Source organism: Quercus lobata, chromosome 6 (genome assembly GCF_001633185.2).
Source record: "Quercus lobata isolate SW786 chromosome 6, ValleyOak3.0 Primary Assembly, whole genome shotgun sequence".
Taxonomy (NCBI): domain Eukaryota; kingdom Viridiplantae; phylum Streptophyta; class Magnoliopsida; order Fagales; family Fagaceae; genus Quercus; species Quercus lobata.
In genome coordinates this window covers 37,148,432-37,168,988 of record NC_044909.1, presented here as the reverse complement: position 1 = coordinate 37,168,988, position 20,557 = coordinate 37,148,432, and the positions used below count along the sequence as shown (strand labels likewise).

The following is a 20,557-nucleotide window of genomic DNA, read 5'->3' as shown; positions in this document are numbered from 1 at the left end:
TCGAAAACCTTGAACCTCTTCCTTTTATGGTTCAATGAACAGTTCGGGTTTGAAACCTTGCTAAAGATAACAACACCTTATGAAAGCAGTAGAACTAACTTGCTCTAATTTTTTAAATAGGCTCTTAAAGTAAGATTTATTGCTTATAGCTGATTGTGAAAGACTTAAAACAAACACTTCATTTTGCAGGGAAATGTTAGAAGGCTCACTGACAAGTGTTTTGATGGGAATACAAAATGTATTATAGTGATTATGGAGTAGCAAAAATGATCCTTAGACCTCTACTTCACCTGGTATTGAAGTGATTATGGAGGTTTAAGAGTGATTATGGAGCAGCAAACGCTATTGTATCTGTTGTTAGTTGTTATTGCTAAATGTATTTATGTTAGTTGTATACCTAGACTCCAATTGATTGAATAAAATAGCTTCCTCATATATCAGCTTTTGCAATTAGAGATGTTTGGATTAAGAATTAATTGAAAACCATCCTTGGAGACAGTAACACATTACGGGAAAATTGTTAATAGGTTTCCTCCTAAACGTTTTCATTATTCTAACAGATTGCTTCTCCAATATAAAATTTTATCCAATTTCCATGCAATTTAAAATCATTAAAATTATTGGCATGCTTTGATTACTAATTTTTTTCTTACAATAATTTGTCTATCTCATCTTCAAAACTTTCAAAAATAATATACAATCCTCAACCATATGCTTTGAAATCCTAAGTTGTCTAAGAACGCAAATGGTTCTAAGCAAAAGTATAAGCCTATACTAAGTAAATTTTCTTCTTTTCTTCATACTACCATGCAGTTTCCATGCTCCCTAGTATTCTAGGGAATATAAATAAATTATGAAACATATCCTGAACCCATAGTGTAAAATGATACTACTTAAATCCAAAGTAACAGCTAAGTAAAGAGGTCAACCATTTCTTGCTTATCACAAAAAAGATTTCCTCTATGAAAAATGAGTATAGGACTAAACAAAGAGTATAGAATTGCTTAAAATTTTGAAAAATGTGCCATAAACACACTGTTAATCACATTAAATTAAAGCAAAAGTAAATGAGTAGTTTTTAACCAAAACTATGGTTGCATTGCTACTACCCTCCATATATATGTTGTCATGGATCAAAGACTAATAGTTAAGGTTCTTAGCTAGAAAATTCCAAATAGTATTCCAACATAGGTCCTTATAAATTAAAAAACAAAAAAAAAAAAAAAAAAAAAAAAAAAACAAAATGTATTGTTTCATCATGATTAACAACATAGGTCCTTAAGCACTTATATATTTTAAGCTACTTGGACTCTATATATCTCAATTCCACCAAGCGAAGCTTATTTTGTGATTCTCTTCAGCCACATGTACCTAAAGTAAAAAAAAAAAAAAATGTATAAGTAAATTTGAAACAAAAGATACATATTATTACAATCAAAATTAAAAATATAAAAAAGACTAGAAAAATGAAATGAAAAAACTCACTTTATGCTAAGTCATCAATATTATTGGAATCAACCGTTGTCATGTTTTCTTCATCTTGGTAATCACTTCCTTCGCCATTATATTGTTTACAAGTACGACGATTATGACCATAACCCCCACAAAGTTGACAAGATCGTCTTTTTACAGTTGCACAAGCTAAGGATATTTCAAGCCCACCTTTAATTCTCCCACCATGACCCTGTTTCTCGGTGCTTTTCTTTCGACCTTTGGTTTGTGATACATGTGGATCTTTTATATTCAAAGGAACTTTGGGAGAGCAATCTTGTACTTCAACAATGGAAGTTGATTCATCACTCTTGTGATGCATATTCATTTCATCATTTTCATTACCTTCAAGCAGTTGATTTTCCATTCCAAAAGCTTTCTTAAGGGTCTGGTCTAAGTTGGAGATGATCATTTCATATATATCTTCAAATTTTTCAGCAAGGTAAGACAATTGACTTACACGATGTCGAACATCGTAAGGCTCTTGACATATGATGCTCATCCTCACAGCTTGATCTATATTCTACACTTTTGATTTCTTTATTTGCTTCTTTTGTCCAGCGTTGTAGAATGTAGTGGCTAGGAATCTTAAAAATATTTTTAACTTGAAAGATTAATAACATGTGCCTACAAACAATTCCCATAAACTCAAAAAGTTGGCAGTCACACTCACAAACTTTTGATTCCAAGTTCAACTTCTCAATAAATGCATCATTTGGAACAAAGGAACTTGTTACTTTGTACTTATAAGAAGTTCCATTTTTCTCAACCTTTTTCCTTTGTAAAATGATTACTACTCACCAACTCTTTTTGAAACTTGCTAAATATGGTTCTCGTGTATGTAGAAGCAGCTTGATGCTCTATTTTTGAGCCAATTACCAAAGAAGGACTTTATGTCTGTTCGGGGGCCTTTTTCGGATGCCCAGCCATGTGTGGTTTGTTGGAGGGATGATCTTACTAGGCCCGGATTCTTTTTGGGGAGTTGCGTTCGGAACTCAACATTGGGCCATGTGGTCCAACGACTACCAGCGTATTTTTTAAGCCTATAAAATCATTAAAGCCAAAGTCTAAGAATCGCAATAATGGTCGAATAAATATCTAATATGTGTTTGATATGATAGCTTTGATTAGTAATTGTAATAGTAGTTGAAATATCGTATTTATTCAGAAGTAAAGTAATCATGTACTTAATGATGTAAATTTAAAGATATGGAAACAAAGTCACCCATCTCTAATGGTTTGCAGCCCAGCTATGCAGCATTAGTGAGCTGATAGGATTCCAGTAGAATGCCAGCGGTTAAGGCTAGTTAAGCTTATTCCTCTTATCATTCATTTAAATGAGTTTAAGTCTTGGTCAATAGTTGTAATAGTGGTTGGAATAAAGTAATATGTATTTAAATGTGAAATAATCATATACTCAATGATGTAAATTTAAAGATAAGGAAGCAAAGTCACATATCTTTGATGGTTTGCAGCCCAGCTGTACAACTTCTGTGAGTTGATAATATCCCAGTAGAGTGACCCCACGGTAGAGAGGAAATTTGCCATGATAACTTCAAGATTGAGAGGGGAAAAATGGGTGTAACTGGAGGGAAAGAGAGTATGCCCAGCTGTGTGTAGGGGCTAGTTAAGCTTTCTCCTTTTATCATGCACTTAAATGAGTTTCCCCTTTGACAATGCTCTTTTAATTGTTGTGAAGTTATGATTAGAGTTGCCTTCCATGAGAATGGCTTTTGTATGGAGTATATGTGCCTTCTAAGAGAAGGGCTTTTGTAAGAAGTAGTTGTGCCTTCAAAGAGAAGGGCTTTGATATGAAGTCTTGGTGCCTTCTAGGAGAAGGGCTTTAGTATGAGTGGTTGGCATATCTTGAGAAGTGTCGAGATGGTAAAAGATATAGATGCTTTGTCAAATGTAGCATTTGTAATATGTATGATATATGGAAGTATGAGAGATATGGAGGTTAAAGATAGTAAAATGTGAGATTATAACCGCTAGAGAAGTTGTAGAGATTGCTTTCCAAGAGGAAAGATTTTGTAAGAGAAGAGCATGGATATGTGCTTAGGTATTTGGAGATAGGAGCAGTAAGATAGGTGTAGAAGAGTATTGAGATGTGTTTATGGGTAGCAAAACAGTAGAATTTCAGAGTAAGAGAGTATGAGAGAGGAGCTAAAAGAGTTGTGGTGTGTTACATGTAATGGTGTAATATATGTGTATGATATTGTGTAAGAGAAGTGAAGAAAGAGATGTTTAGAGATATAGACAGCAAGATATATGTATTTTCAGAATATGGAGAGTGAGATAATGAGTATAAGAGAGTAATAGTGTTATAGTGTGTTTAGCAAAGTTGCTAGGATTTTCTGCTAGAGGAGGTATGAGGGCTTATGAAGGCATTTATGTGCTAAGGGCTGAAGAGTTTAGTTCCTAATCTGGAAACTAAAAAAACTTAGAAGCTTAGAACTTCATTAAGAGCTTCAGAAAATTATTAGAGGGAGAAAGAATAGAGAAGTGTATAGGAAAGTTCTCCCTTGGTGTCCCTCCTTTGGTGTCCCTCCTTTGAGGTATTGATGAAGGGTTCCATTTTGTTAGGACATATGTGTTTCACTTGTTAAGAACATATGTCATGATTTTATGTAATTGGCGTATCCTTTGACAAAACGCACTTTACTTGTATTCGGGTAGATTTAGGATGTTTTAAATACTTCAAGAAACCTTATTTCAAGATCAAGTATTGAAGTTTTCAAGTCTGTTCAAGAAAACAAGTTCAAAGTGCAAAATCATTAAAGCTCGACAGCTAGTCGACAGCTGCATCTATCGAGCTTAAGGAAGCCGTTCTACATTTGGTGTGCTCAACAGCTGCTTGATAGCTGCTATCTGTCGAGGTTTAATATTTTCAGAATTTCAATCTAATTTTCTTGGGATCCGTGAATATGTCTTTGGGCCTTCTTTTCTCCTAAACCTAGACATATAAAAGGATTAGTTTAAGGGCCGTCAAAGTGTTCACATGTTGCACAAGCATTGAGCAAACTCTGTTCAAGCAAATTGTGACCGGAGATGAAGTTCTTGCCCTAATTCATCTCTTTCTCTTGAAGAAGTTGTTGTGTATGTGCATCGTAGGGTTTTGTGATCAAGCATCTTCTTGATCTTCATTGTGTGGATGAACTGAGAAACTTTGTAACCAATAACCTTCTTAGTTGGTGATTGAAGTCACGTATTGGGATCCGCGCAATTGGTTAGTCACGTACTGGGAGTCGTGCATCTGAAAGGGGAACTGTCACTACAGAACAAGTCCAATTGGGTATTGGGGTAAGGGTTCAATTGTAGATTGGTAAGGTACTAGAATTCCTTTACTTGTAACCACTTGTTGTGATAATAGTGGAGTTTCCAGAGTGGTGACCTGAAAATCATCCGGTGGGGTTTTTGCCGTTAGGTTTTCCTCATTCGTAAACAAATCACCGTGTTATTTATTTTCTGCTGCATAAATTAGTTTATTGGTGATTTGTTTGTGCTACCACGTGTTTGCATGATAAATTGATTAATTAAGAACTTGGCTAATTAATTAATTAATTTCTATCACAAGGGATCATTCAATTTGTGGCCTATCAAGTGGTATCAGAGCGGGCACACTTTGATTAGGGTTTAATCTTTACTGTGTTGATCCATTGACCCCTATTTGTTATGGATAGAGGACAGTCTTTAATTATACCTCCTTTATTTGATAGCACTAATTATGCATACTGGAAAGTACACATGAGAGCTTTCTTGCAATCTTTAGATGAGAAAGTGTGGCAAGCTGTGGAGTTAGGCTGGACTAAGCCTATAGAAGCGCCAGTCGACTAGGATGATGCCAAGATTAAGGCGGCAAACTTCAACAGTAGAGCCTTGAATGCATTGTTCAGTGTTGTCATCAATGAGGAGTTCAAGAAGATATCCTCCACTGAAACTGCCAAGGAGGCTTGGACCATTCTCCAGAAAATCTATGAGGGTACTAAGGCTGTCAAAGACTCAAAACTTTAGAGGCTCACTACAAGCTTTGAAGAAATAAAGATGGAAGAGGATGAGTCTTTCGATGAGTTCTATGCCAAACTAAAGGACATAGTGAACTCAACCTTCAATCATGGAGAAACCATTCTTGAACCCAAGATTGTGAGGAAAGTGCTCAGATCTCTGCCTGAGAGATTTCATGCCAAGATTACGGCAATAGAGGAATTAAAAGATATTGACAAGATTCCTCTGACTGAGCTGGTTGGAAACTTGCAGACCTACGAGTTAGGGTTGACAAGAATAGGCAAGTCGGGTAAAAGCAAGAGTATGGCACTAAAGGCTAAGAGCAGTGAAACAGATGAATCTTCTGATGATGAAGATTCCAAGATGAAGTCCTACATCACCAGGCAGTTCAAGAAGTTCATGAAGAATGCCAATGGAAAGGGTTTCGACAAGGACCGCAGGAAATCCAGTTCTTCTCAATTTAAAGGCCAAGACAAAGGGAAGAAGGATGCTAAAGAAGGTGGTCAGTACACTGTTCCCTCAGGACCTAAGTGCTTTAGGTGTTAAGGCTTCGGTCACATGAAGCATGAGTGTCCTACATACCTCAAAAGCATTGGGAAGAGCAAGGCACTTGCTGTTACCTTGAGCGACACTGAGCCTGAGGATGATTCCGACAATGAGGATGACGGAATCTTAAATGCCTTTACGGCCACGGTCAATCCTACTAATTGGATTGTTGAAGATGTGGTTGAAGAAGAGGAACTGGTGGATTCCAAGTTTGAGAAGATGGATGACCAAGATGACATCCATACAGCCTATGAGAAGCTGTATAAGCTCTCTGAAAAGCATGAGAAATTATATAGGCTAACCACCAAGAAGCTCAGTGATGTGGAACTTGACTGTGAGGAGCTTTCCACAAAGTTTGATGAGGCTAATCAGACTATTGGAGTACTGAGATTCGAGAACAATTTCTTGGCTGAGAAGACCAAGAAGCTTGAAGGGGAGCTGTTTCAAGTCAGAGCTCAATTGGAGAGGACTTCAAGTGCAAAGCTAGATGAGATGCTAAGCATTCAGAAATTTGCTTCAGATCGAATAGGTTTAGGGTATGGTCTTTCTTCCTCTAATACTGCTTCTTCTAGTACTGCTGTTTTTATTCCTTCTGCTAATAATGTTAAAACTGAGAACAATGAGGTTAAAACTGATTTAGCTAGTGAGAACTTAGACAAGGGTAAATCTATCTTAAGAGCACCCCCTAAACTTGAGAAGAAAGATGTTAAAAATCCTAGGGCTAAGAAGGCTAACTCTCAAAAGCCTAAACAAAAGAATAGCATCTCTGTCATCATTGTGGAGCTACCGGTCATACTCGACCATATTGCTACAAGTGGCTTGCCACTCAACAGAGCAATGGCTTGATTGCATCTAGGAACCAGAATCAGCTTCAATCCTCTCTCACTCCCCTTGGTGATTTTCTCAAAGCCCTCATGTTCCTTTCTAACTTGAACGGTTTTAATTCTTCCCCTTCACCGCCGGTTCAAAGGTTTGCTAGACGGAAAGGTTCTTCCAAGGTGTGGAAGGAAAAAGGCTCCAAGTGATTCTATCACTTTTCTCTCTCTCTTCTTGTTTTTGTGTGTGCATTACTTATTTGTTCTGCTTTTATGTTTTGAGTCAGTCTAGTTTTTATGCTTTGTTTGTTTAACATATTTTTGTTTGGTTATTTTTCAGTTTTTGCATTGTTTTTGTTTGTCTTTATAAAAATAAAAATAAAAAATTGAAAAATCAGAAAAATACAAAAACAATGTGTGTTTTATACATTGGTACTTGTGTATCTTGGATGACCATTGAAACAAAGTCTTCTAAACTTTGTATTATTTGTAGCTTAGATGAACATCTCTATGCACAACTAAGCAAGTGAGTTTTGTGGCTCATGTTTGTGATGAGTACGATTAAGTTGTCTCTTAAACTTAACATGCATATCACTCTTTTTGACGGGAAGGACTAAAAAATCCTGAGAGAAAGGCATAAATCACCATCTCACCACTGTTGCCTGCCAATCATAATAAGACACTTGTATGCTTCGGCATAGCAAAAGTGCAGTGTCAATGACATTTATGTTCCTAGGCATAGCAAAATTTGAATGTCAATTATCGTTGGGTATTTCTTTTCTCTCTATAATAAGCCCATGCATGATATGTTTAAAAGAAAACATGCAAAGAAAATCAAAAGCAAAAAGATAAAAAATGCTTTAAATATGATTGCAAGCGTGTATTCTAGGAGATGTAGGAGTTTTAGGATGTACCTTAAAGATGATAGTCTCCATCAAGCAGTTATGATTGTGTGTGAGTTAAAGTGATTTTCTCATATCTCAAATCGTCATAACATGTATACACTTATGCAATCTTGCGATGTTTTTCACAAACAACACGCGATATTCTTTGCTATTCTTGATACATGTGCAGGTACAATGTGATTTGGTCATCACGAGGTTTTACTTGTATTAATGTATGCTCACTAAACTGTCTAGACTTGTTTTTGAAATATAAAATTGGTTAGACTTGTTTAGTGTGTGTGTGTTTGTGGAGATCCATGTGCTTAAATTTTCATTTGAGAGATGATTTTAAGAGCTTAATATGTTGATTAGATCACTGGTTGAGTTGCATGTTGGATTGCATTCATGTTTGTGTTTTTCACATCTCGAAAAACTGCTTTTAAAAGCTGGCTCGACACCTCCTCGATACCTCCTCGATAGCTGGCTATCTGTTGAGCTCCCTTATGCTTTTTCTTATCGCAATCTCACTTGCACCTCGATACCTGGTGGATCTATCTAGATTGGGTCTGTATGCTCGATAACTTCTCGATACCTGGTGGTTCGATCGAGCTTCTGTTCTAAAAACTGGCATGCTGATCCTCGATACCTCCTTGACACCTCAGCAATCGACGAGCATTTTCTTGACACCTTCTTGACAGATATCTCGATACCTGTCGATACCTGCATCTGTCGAGATTTACTGGCTGCATTATATAAGGCCTTTATGCGATCCAGAAATCATTTTCTTCGATCTCTCTCTCGATACTTCTCTGTTTTCTCTCCCAAAACACTCCCATCTCTCTCTAAACTTGTTCCTCAAGGATTCTTCAAGCTTTTTCAAGTTTCTCTTTACTTGGTAAGCTTCTAATCCTTTCTCATACATGCATTTCATGTTTTGAAACTTAGGATTTGGGGTTTTTGGAAATTTTTGGGGTTTTTCAAAATTGATGAGATTTCCTTGAAATTTTGGGTTGGTTTTTTACTTAAATGTGTTTAAAACCTCATACATTGCATCACATTAGCATTATAATGGTCTTGCCATGCAATTAGATGTGTGCTATATGATTGTGTGCTGGTAGGTTTGGATTAGGCTGAGCCCATGATACAATTACTTTTACATGTCACATGTTCATGCATTTCCCATGCATATGTACTTTCTTTCAATATATTTGATATATTTGAAAATGGTTGGGACTTTTCTTATTGTTTTTCTTTTTCTCCCTCTCTGTTGTTTACGTTAATCGTGTCTATGGCACATAGGCGTAAATCCACTCCAGGCTAAACCCTCTTCGTTCCAGTGCTTCTTCTTCATCTGATCCCATCTTATCTCATATCCGGTTCCGTGATGATGATGCCTTTAAGGCATTTTCAGAGAACTTCTCTAGACAAGGTATTGATTCGGAACGCCGAGTCATCTTGTCAGATTTTGCTAACACCGACCTACCCTCTATCATTCACAGTAGGGGATGGGAGTCACTATGTGATGCCCCGGTCACCTGTCCTCTCGTGCTAATCCAGGAGTTCTACTCCAACATGCACGTGATTGATCGGTCAGTACCTCTTTTCTTCACTCACGTTTGAGGTACACACATTCCTGTCACACCGCAGTTAGTTGCGGATGTGCTTCAGGTTCCTAAGATAGAGTTTTCTGACTATCCTAGTTGTGAGCGTCAGAGAACTGTGTCCAGGGATGAGCTTATGTCCACTTTTTGTGAACGCCCTACTTCTTGTGGTGAGCATCTTTTTACACCATGTTGACCTTTTACTAGAGGTCTTAGATTCATGAACATGGTGATAACTTTTGTTTTGCATCCCCTTTCTCGCTATAACTCCATCACAGAGTCTCGTGCTCGGTTTTTGTTATCCCTTCTTGGGCATCTTACCATAGACTTCCCTTCTCATTTCATTTTGTCTATTATAGATGTTTATCTAGATTCGGTGACCCGTGATAAGCTCATCTTTCCTTCCGCTGTCACGAGGATTCTATGCCACTTTTCTGTTCCTTTTCCCTCATTCGACCACTTCCCCGTTATGTGTGCCATAGATTACGCTACAGTTAAATGTAGCGAGGCCCAGCTTCAGTCGTGGCAGTCGGATTCAGCAGCTCCTTCCTCTTGTTCCGCTCCATCCCATTCGGCTCCATCCACATCGACTCCTCCTTCCTCTTCGAGCGATGTGTCTCTAGGAGATATTATGGTGTAGCTGCAGCGCATGGATGCTCGCTTCGATACACTCTCTACGGAGTTGTATCAGGTGAACATTCGTGTCGGTCGTATTGCTCGACAACAGGTGTCTATGGGTGGCTTTGTTCCTGAGGCTACTCCTTCACCGCCTTCTCCTGTGGCTTCTGCTTCTGAGGATGAGGATGATGATGATGGTGATGACGATGATGCTTCAGATGATGATGATGGAGATGCTAGCTCTGCCGATGAGATATCTACTTGACACTCTTACCCTTTATCATTCGTGACAAAAAGGGGGAGTAGTTTTGGTATGAGAGTAATCCATCTTAGGGGGAGAGTTAGTATAAGATCATTTTGTTAGGGGGAGTGTTGATAGATTTTTTTTTTTTTTTTTGAGGAATGTAGTGAGGACAGTATGTATCTTTTCTTTTCTTTCTTTTTTAGGTACATTACTTTTGTACATGAGGTCGTGTGACCATTTCCAGACATACATTGTATTTATCTCTTTACTTATATTGATATATGTTTTTCTTTCACCTACTCCTTCATGTGTTGGTTCTTTTCGCTCTTTATACACATGTCTCTTATACTTGTATGCAATCTATTATTTCTGTTTCACACAAAGATGCCTTGATAAGTTTTGTTTAAAAGTGTTTCAGATATACAGGTTGTCAAAATCTACTTGCCATAAACTCTCTTCTTGCAAAGTTTTCCAAGAGTTTGTGTTAGGATAGATTTTATTTTATTCAACAAGTGAATATGAGTTGAGTGATTTATGACTTCTCTCATATGTTCATTAGTTTGTTGTGGCTTTGTCACGGATTGCCAAAGGGGGAGATTGTTAGGACATATGTGTTTCACTTGTTAAGAACATATGTCATGATTTTATGTAATTAGCTTATCCTTTGACAAAACGCACTCTACTTGTATTCAGGTAGATTTAGGATGTTTTAAATACTTCAAGAAACCTTGTTTCAAGATCAAGTATTGAAACTTTCAAGTCTGTTCAAGAAAACAAGTTCAAAGTGCAAAATCATTAAAGCTCGACAGCTAGTCGACAGCTGCATCTATCGAGCTTAAGGAAGCTGTTCTACATTCAGTGTGCTCGACAGCTGCTATCTGTCGAGGTTTAATATTTTCAGAATTTCAATCTAATTTTCTTGGGATCCGTGAATATGTCTTTGGGCCTTCTTTTCTCCTAAACCTAGACATATAAAAGGATCAGTTTAAGGGCCGTCAAAGTGTTCATAAGTTGCACAAGTATTGAGCAAACTCTGTTCAAGAAAATTGTGATCGGAGACGAAATTTTTGCCCTAGTTCATCTCTTTCTCTTGAAGAAGTTGCTGTGTATGTGCACCGTAGGGTTTTGTGATCAAGCATCTTCTTGATCTTCATCGTATGAATGAACTGAAGAACTTTGCAACCAACAACCTTCTTAGTTGGTGATTGAAGTCGCGTATTGGGATCCGCGCAATTGGTTAGTCACGTACTAGGAGTCGTGCATCTGAAAGGGGAACTGTCACTACAGAACAAATCCAATTGGGTATTGGGGTAAGGGTTCAACTGTAGGTTGGTAAGGTACTAGGATTCCTTTACTTGTAATCGCTTGTTGTGATAATAGTGGAGTTTCGGGAGTGGTGACCTGAAAATCACCCGGTGGAGTTTTTGCCGTTAGGTTTTCCCCATTTGTAAACAAATCACCGTGTTATTTATTTTCCGCTGCAAAAATTAGTTTATTGGTGATTTGTTTGTGCTATCACGTGTTTGCATGATAAATTAATTAATTAAGAACTTGGCTAATTAATTAATTAATTTCTATCACAAGGGGTCATTCAATTTGTGGCCTATCACATTTAACTCAGTTTAAAGGGGTATTTTAGCAAATAATATCAACCAAAATCTGTCCCAAATAGCAATAAATTTTCAGAGAATCCATCTTAAGATTTGGCCAAAAATGGTATGTTTAGCTTTAAAATATTCTTGTTATTTTGGGTAAGAGTTGTTGGGGAAAGAGCAACAGAAAAGGAAGGTATTTTAGCAAGAGAAAGGTAGTTTCAATAGTTGGTTTTAGTTTTAGCCAAATGTGGAAAAATCAGTAATGCTCAGGCTGCTGGGTCAGCTGTCACAACTACTCTGAAAAAGGCTGTCCCAGCTGTCAGGAAAAGTTGTGACAGCTATCATGAAAAAAATTGTCCCAACTATCAGGAAAAGCTGTTTGCTTTAGGCAGAAGTCAATGAGGTCAGATGGGTGCTTTCAGACTGCTGGAGAGGACATTTAGCATTTATTGGATGGATTTGGCTGAAAAATGGTAAGATCTCTTTGAAGAGTATCTTGCTATTTTGGGTATAACAGCTGGTTGTTGGGATTTCAATATTAAATGGTTGATATCACTTCCAGCCAGGTGTCAAGTGCTGAATGCATTGCTGGGGTTCAGCTAGAAATGTTTCCTTTTCGGGTGTTTGTGTTTTTGGCCCAAGGTTCCATTACAACACATTTCCAACAAGTAATAGAAGGATTGGTTGAAGGCTAAGGAAGCTTTAGAGATTTGGTCAAGGTCTCATTGTGTTGTGACATAATCTTGGTGAGCAAGAAGAGTATTTAATACTCTGCTCTGGCAGCTAGCAAAAACATATATGGTCAGATTGTGGCAAATAGTAGCTGGGTATGAGAGATATCATGAATATTTTGTATATAGTTGGAGATAAAAGATAGCCAATCAAATTAGGCCATGAGTTTGAGTTGGATTTTAGCTGAAAGAAGTAATGAGATTTATGTAGAATAATATAATGAAGTTTCTAAATTTGTATAACAACAGCTGGGGATTGAATGAACAGTTATCTTTCCAGTAGTTAGATGACTGAAGATATTGAGCATTTGTCACATGATGAATATTAAGTTTTAGGAAAAGAGCAATGGGGAATTTTATCATTTAAAGTGATATGTGATAAGAGATGCTTACCATATGTTACCCACTACACATGGACTCGTAAGAGTTCAGGGAGTTGGAGAAGACACGTCAAGTAACATGTCTCTTTTATCAACTTTAAACCGTTGGAGCTTTACTAAACATACCTCTTGGCCCTCCAAACCACGACTCCCAAAGTTTCCTCAAAGAGAGTTATGAGCTTGGGTCATAAGATGAAGATGAGATGACGTACCTTGGGTTTTGTTGTCATTTTGTGTAAATATGGGCTCTCGTTGAAGAAGCTGCTTGCCATGAGTGTAAGAGAGGTAATATGGGTTGTGAGCTTTGATTCATTGCTTAAGCCCAATCCATATGTTGATTTTAATAATGTCGTAGGGTTATGATTTCAATTAATGAAGAGGAAATGTGGACCATGAATCCGCCTCTTGAAGTAAGGATCTTGCAGGCCATGTGAGCCCAATCCATGTAGTTGAATGAGATATGAGCTTATTTTGGGCTTTAAATAGATTTACCAAAAAAAAAAACCAATAATATGCTGATGTGGCATAGGGTGCCAATGAAGTAATGCCACGTGGGCCGAAAAAACAGTCCTCAACAATGTCTTGAATCAAAATCTTCATTTCTTTCTTTATTATAATGACTGTCCACTACTTTTGCAAATTTGACCACAAAATCCTGTAATGTAGTTCTCGAGTTAACAAAGGAGTCAAGAAATGCATTGATGCTTTCACTTCTCTAGGTAGTGTTCATTCCTGCAAAGAAAGTATTTCTATTATATACAGGTATCCATGACTCTTGAATATTATATAATCCTTGAAGCCATTCATTTCTATCCAAGTCATAAGTTAATATTAGGCTTTTCCAAGCCTCCTCAAACTTTTCCACACTAGGTGACTCACGTATGCATCACTTCAACTCACATTTGAATAATGACTTCTTATGATATATATGGGAAAGTTTCTATGGAATTTTCTTCTTAATATGCCAAAGGCAAAGACGATGACAAGTTCCTGGGAATACCTTTGCAATAGCTGCACCTATTGCTAAATCTTGATCTGTAATAATAGATAGCGATTCCTTCCCCCACATTGCTTGAAGCCAAGTTTCAAACAACCACAAAAAAGTTTGTTCTGTCTCATCTTACAACACTGCACAACCAAATAAAATTGATTGACAATGATGGTTTAACCTTGTAAAATGGGCAAATGGCATATCATACTTGTTCATTTTATAAGTCGTGTCAAATATCACTACATCCTCAAAGTATTGATAAGTCATTCTTGATCGTGCATCCACCCAAAAAAAAATTAACCATATGGCCAACATCATCACATTGAATTGCATAAAAGAAATTGGGGTTTTCAATTTGTTGTTTTTAGCAATAATTACGGATAGCTGAGGCATCTCCAACATCTAGATTTTTTCCCCTAACATCTCTCAAGTGATTCTAGCAATCTCTACTTGTAAATATTTGGTTAGCTACATTGAATATCATGACAAATTTTCCTGTTGGAAGACCTTCTTCACCAAATTTTTCAACAAGACTTTTGGTAGCAGTAGACATTTTTGTGTGGCATCAGAGATATGACACACTTTTGGACTAATTATACCATGATTGTGGTTGTTGTCAGATCCCTTCACAACCCATTTCTGCAACTTCTTATTCTTCATGACCTTAAGCATTGCTTTGCATCTAGTTCTAAGACTTGAACAACTTCTACGAGCCTTTTGTTCATCATCTCTGCTCTCTCCATTATCAAGTGTCTTTTTTCTTTTGCGTTGCCCTTCACTACAACATACATAAATACAACTTTTTATATTATCACTTCTAGGTGGTCTTTTACTAGTACGAATACGGATTCCAAAACCTTCTTTTTTTGCAAATACTTTGTAAAAAGTTTCAACACCATCAAGGGAGTCAAATTGCATTCCAACATATGGCTTGGATTTCAACTCACAATCACCAAAATCTTCAAGTGGTAACTCTTGCTCTAATAGTTCTAGATTGTTTGGGACATCACATAACTCTTCACACTCCATTTGCTATTTAGTAACTATAACAACCAATATAAACAATGAACACAAATATAAAATATGTAAATATAACAACCAATATATTTACATAAATAAAAAAATTTGAATAGTTTCATATCTAAAGAAATAGTCACTTTGAGCCAAGTACTATTTGATTTAGTAGCCAATACTTGTAGCTACAACTAATAGACCGAATATAATATCAAAGTTTCCTCTCATCAATGTGTAAACATGTAGCTACAATACATATGTTCCTTAACTACATGTGAGACAATAAAATTTGGAACAACTAATAGACCCAATAGAAAAACAGAGGTTTTATCTACACATGCAGCAGTTATTTTGATACATTATATTTACTATTGCATATAAAAAGAACTAATAGACCCAATAGATTTAGTCAATAGCAAGTTGTTTTAGAAAATAGTTGCATATAAAAAGAACTAAAACACTACTATTGTATATAAAAAGAACCACAACAGCCACCAAAATTTTCATCGTATGTACTACAATATAGTTGAATACAATAAAATAGTTCTATCTAAGAAATTATAACAAGGGAAAAAAAAAAAGTGGGAGATTAACCAGTTGTGCAACCAATAACTTCTTCTCTCTCTCTCTCTCTCTGTGTTTTTTTTTTTTTAAGAAACAGTGGGAAAAAAATTAGAGAGAGACGTACACTTTTTTGTGTTTTTTTTTAGGTTTAGAGATAGGTATAAAATGCAATAAATAAGGAATAATTAATGAGATACTAATCATAATATTAGTATTAATGAGTATCTTCTTTTACCATTGGATCTACTTAAATCTAATGGTTTAGAAAAATGTGTAACTCTTTAGAGTTACACCAGGTGTAACTTGAACCCATCTCTCTCTCTCTCTCTATATATATATATATATATATTTGAGAAGCAATTGAGGCAATATATAAGAAGAGGTGACAAATTAAGAAACCTTAATACAATAAAAGTTCTCCTACTCTCTCATCTCCAAGCCATGGCCACAACTTTCTACAGCTTATTCAAACTGCCACTATTCTTCCTCCTTTTCCATCTTCCCTCTGCACACTCATCAATATCTTTCCAAATAACTCGCTTTGATCCTAATGTGTCAAACATAATATATCACAAAGATGCTATACCTTCTACTGGAACCACAGAAATGAACAATACCACTTATCTGTACAGAAACCTATGCGGAGAAGGTGCCACTCTGGGACTCCAAATCAGGAGACCTCGCCAACTTCAAAACTCATTTCTCTTTCATTATTGACGCGCAAGGCCGTCTTAATTATGGAAATGGAATTGCATTCTTCTTGGCTCCTGTAGAATTTCAAATCCCGCCAAATTCAATTGGTGTCTTTCTGGAACTTTACAACACCATATTCAGTGATTCACCAAAGAACCAAATTGTCCACGTAGAGTTTGACTCTTACGCGAACCCAAAATGGGATCCCAATATTACGCATGTGGGAATTAACAACTACTCAATTCATTCTTCAGTTTACACCACTTGGGATCCTAGTTTCCAGTGGACATACTGCAGATGTATGGATTATCTACAACGCTAGTACTAAGAATTTGAGTGTCTTTTGGAACTACCAGGCAAACTCTAATCCTGAGGAGACTACTAGCCTTTCTTACCAAATTGATTTAAGTAAGGTTCTGCGTGAGTGGTCACAATTGGTTTTTCAGCTGCTACTGGTCTAAATATAGAGCGACATATTCTTAAGTCCTAGGAATTCAATTCAAGCTTGGATATAAACACTTCCCCTAGAAATGAAGTGAAAAAACGTAGACTAATAGTGGTTCTAACAGTGTCCAGTAGTTTTCTGATTGTTGGCGTGATTATAGCATTTACAATATTGTGTATACGGAAGGGAAAGAAAAAAGAGACAGCAGCAGTAGCAAAGTTATCATCAATTAATGATGATCTTGAGAAAGTAGCAGGCCCGAGAAGGTTTTCTTAAAAATATCTCTTGGATTGGTATCTGTGTTGTTTTATCTTCATGAAGAGTGGGAGCAATGTGTGGTGCATCATGATATCAAGGCAAGTAATGTCATGCTAGACTCTAGTTTCAATGCCAAGCTTGGTGACTTTGGGTTAGCTTGACTTATGGATCATGAGTTAGGTCCTCAGACAACTAGAGTGGCTGGAATTTTCGGATACATAGATCCAAAGTATTTAGAACAGGTAAGGCTAGTAAAGAGTCAGACGTGTATAGCTTTGGGGTAGTTGCCTTAGAAATTGTTACTAGAAGAAGTCAATTGATCCAATACGAAAGGATTCTGAAATGGGGTTTTTAGAGTCAATTTGGAATCTTTATGGAAAACGAGATCTTCTTTTGGCCGTGGATGAGAACTTGTGAATAGATTTTGATGAAAAATAGGTGGAGTGTTTGCTGATCGTTGGACTTTGGTGTTCTCACCTAGACCGAAATCTAAGGCCCTCCATAAGGCAAGCAATTCAAGTTCTTAAGTTTGAGGCAACAATGCCAAATCTTCCAACATATAAGCCCTTTCGAATGTATCGAGTACCCCAGCAGCAGAAAATGGTGATGTAGTTTCCACAAGTGCAAACCTTCAACAAGGTTGTTAAACATATTCACCATCTTTTCTTCTAAGCATTGTTCTTTTCTTCACTCAATGTTTGTCCAAAACTTGCTTGATATTTTTTTTTTTTTTTGAAAATCAGTCATTATAACTTTCTGTATATTTTAATTTTATTCCTACTAGTTCTAGTATTAAAGACTCAAAAGTAATGTATTTTGTTAAATCTATCTGTAAAGTGAATCAAGAATATTGTAAACACAAATACCTTAGGGGGCATTTGGTTCACCTGATGTTACCTAAAGTGTAATGTTACATTATTGTAATCTTAGATTCATGTAATCACATTACAACAATATAAGATTAAGGTGTTTGTTTCATAAATTACTTTCTAAAAGTTCGTTTAGACCCCTTAAACCAGATTGTTTAACCTAATTTATTAACCAAGAGATTACTTAGATTAATTATTCAGATCTAGGTTAAACACAAATATATCATATCATGCAAATATGCAGAAAAGTAAATAACATCACGATATGATGACCTAGGAAAACTAATGAAGCAAACCGTTTCAAGGTAAAAACTTGGGAGAGGATTTAACCTAGCTATTCTCAAGGTAAACAAAATCCACTATAAGAGAATCGAAATTTTTACAAAAGATTTAACCCTAAATCTAATGCTTCCTCTAGTAGTAACTTACTGACACGGCCACGTGTAAGCTCCAAATCTACGGACTCCTTCTCTTCTCAAATTTACAACAATATAATTCGCCTTGCTTGTGACTTTGAGATCCCACTTAAAGGTTTCAGATCACCTTTACTTGTTGATCTTGATGCAGCAACTAGTTCTACCAATTCTTGATTGTAGTTTTAGCTTAGGTAGATTCTTGTGTAGTTAGAAGGTACAAAATCTCTCAAATCTCACAAAGAGTAACACACAAGTCTTCTTCGACTCTTCCAAAATGTGGTTAGGGTTTTTCTTTTATATGTAGAGAAGTTAAAGTGAAACCCTAAACGTTTTTGCAGGCTTGGGCCTGTTTAAAAATCTGTAGAAAAAAAAAAATTGGACCTGCGATTTTCGATCGGTCAAGCCTAATTTTTGATGGGTCGAGAAAGGTAGAACTTCACGTTTCTTTTCTGCAATCAACTAGACTTCAAAACTTGAAACACCCTTATTTAAGCATTGCCTAAACACTTAGACTATACATTGAAAGTTCAAATAGTGTATAAAACACCTTGAACATTTAGACCCCAATTTACAAATTACCAATTCAAGCTTATTATCAAACAATATATGAGCGGAAAATGAACATAGGCTTATAACATAATTGATAAACAATCTAAACCTAATAAAATCACATTCACAGCAGAAATTATATAGCAAAGATTAAGAGAAGAGAAATGCAAACACAAGGACAATACAACGATGTGTTATCAAAGAGGAAATCAAAGCCTTCGGCGTAAAACCTCTCCGCCGCCCTCCAAGCGGTTAATAATCCAGTAAAGAATGAAGTTAGGATACATGAACAGCAGAAGTCCCTCCAAGCCTAATCTACCTAGTGTACCTAAGCCCTTCAAGCTTCTTGCTCTAACGAGATTACGCCGAACCTTTGTCTTCTTTAGCTTACCGGATTTCGCTATAACCCATAGCATCAACCAATATCAATTGGTCCCTTCCTAACTGCTTCCCAAGCACCAAATAGCCTTCTCACAGATATGGGTATGATGAGAAAAGGTTTTGGCTAATGTAACTCTCAAGAATGTAACAATGGAAAGGGTGAGAGTTAAGGAATTTGAAGAGTCACTATGTAAAAATTGTGGATGAGCCAATCTTGTTTTTCTCTAGGGTTTCTCTCTCAAAATTCTCTCTAGAAGCTCTCTATATTTCGTGGGTATAAAGAGTATTTATATTGGAGTGAGAAAGGAATGCGAAAAGTCAGTTTTTCCATAACAGAGTGGACTGGCGACTTGGCCTCGCGACTTGATTGAGTCGCAAGTCCAAGCCACGAGCTAACTAAATGGCTAGTCTGGACTTTTTGTCCTGTAGTGCTACAACTGGCATGACGGTTTACCTTCTCTGCATGCTTCACTCGTGTGCATCTTCTAGTGGCTTGCAAGCCACCCGCAAGATCCAACCATGAGTCCCTGCTTCACTGCACATTCTTGACCATTTCTTCACACTCTCTCACACACTACCCTTACATGATTCCCACCTAAACACAAGGTTACTAATTGCTAAATTACAGGAAAATTTGGCACGGAATAAAGCCAACAAGATGATTAATTAAATTCAACCTTACATACATATTTTGATCTCGGTTTGCCAACACAATACAATAATGATTCTAAATATTTAATTCTAAATCTTTAGAACCTAACAATCTCCCCGTTTGGCAATCTGTGACAAAACATACATACAACATGAAATGCTTAAATCAAATACTAGCTCAAATATAAATTATTGCCCTAATACAATTCTTACACAACTACTAACTATTAGTTGCTAAAATAGATAGCAGCTATAGAAAGAATTAACCTGTAAATTTCTGAAACACTGAAAACAAACCATAAACGCATATGTGGAAAATACAGTATAACATTCTAAATCAAAATTTAAACTTTGAAATCACAAAACACATAAATAGATAGTGAACACATCAATATGAATAACATAATCATTAACTATCATAATCAATAACCACATTACATCAATCTTTGTGAACTAAAAATAAAATAGACAAATAAACACAAAGAAACTATCCAAATATCAAATACATCAAAACTGATTAGTAAAAACATCAAAACTCCCCCTAAACACAATAAGTCAACTCCCCCTATGTACAAAAGTTCCTAAATTTACTCCCCATTTTTGTTATGTATTGCCAAAGGCAAAATCAGTCCTCAAAGGGTGGAAGTGGTGGAAAAGAACTCCTTTAGTCCATAAAATCAGCTCTCAATAAGGCAACCTTCATCAACAACTCATCAAGAAGCTATCCATGCGCAACCTGAGTAGTCATGATGGACTACACCATAGCATAGAGTGAAAATGGAGGAGCAATTGTAGGATCAACATCCTTTGCACCAC

The 20,557-nt window shown here is 36.5% G+C and overlaps 2 protein-coding genes and 1 pseudogene across 2 annotated transcripts; 1 reads left to right on the top strand and 2 right to left on the bottom strand.

Moving 5' to 3' along the window:
• Positions 1-1,486: 1,486 nt before the first annotated feature.
• Positions 1,487-1,993, bottom strand: LOC115950225. Its single transcript, XM_031067460.1, has one exon. It carries the CDS (start codon positions 1,991-1,993, stop codon positions 1,487-1,489), a length of 507 nt encoding a protein of 168 aa, XP_030923320.1.
• A 12,388-nt stretch (positions 1,994-14,381) lies between these two features.
• Positions 14,382-14,930, bottom strand: LOC115950224 (protein FAR1-RELATED SEQUENCE 5-like). The gene has a single exon (XM_031067459.1). The coding sequence runs from the start codon at positions 14,928-14,930 to the stop codon at positions 14,382-14,384; it is 549 nt and encodes a 182-aa protein (XP_030923319.1).
• A 990-nt stretch (positions 14,931-15,920) lies between these two features.
• Positions 15,921-17,487, top strand: LOC115950223 (annotated as a pseudogene).
• The last annotated feature ends 3,070 nt before the right edge of the window (positions 17,488-20,557 follow it).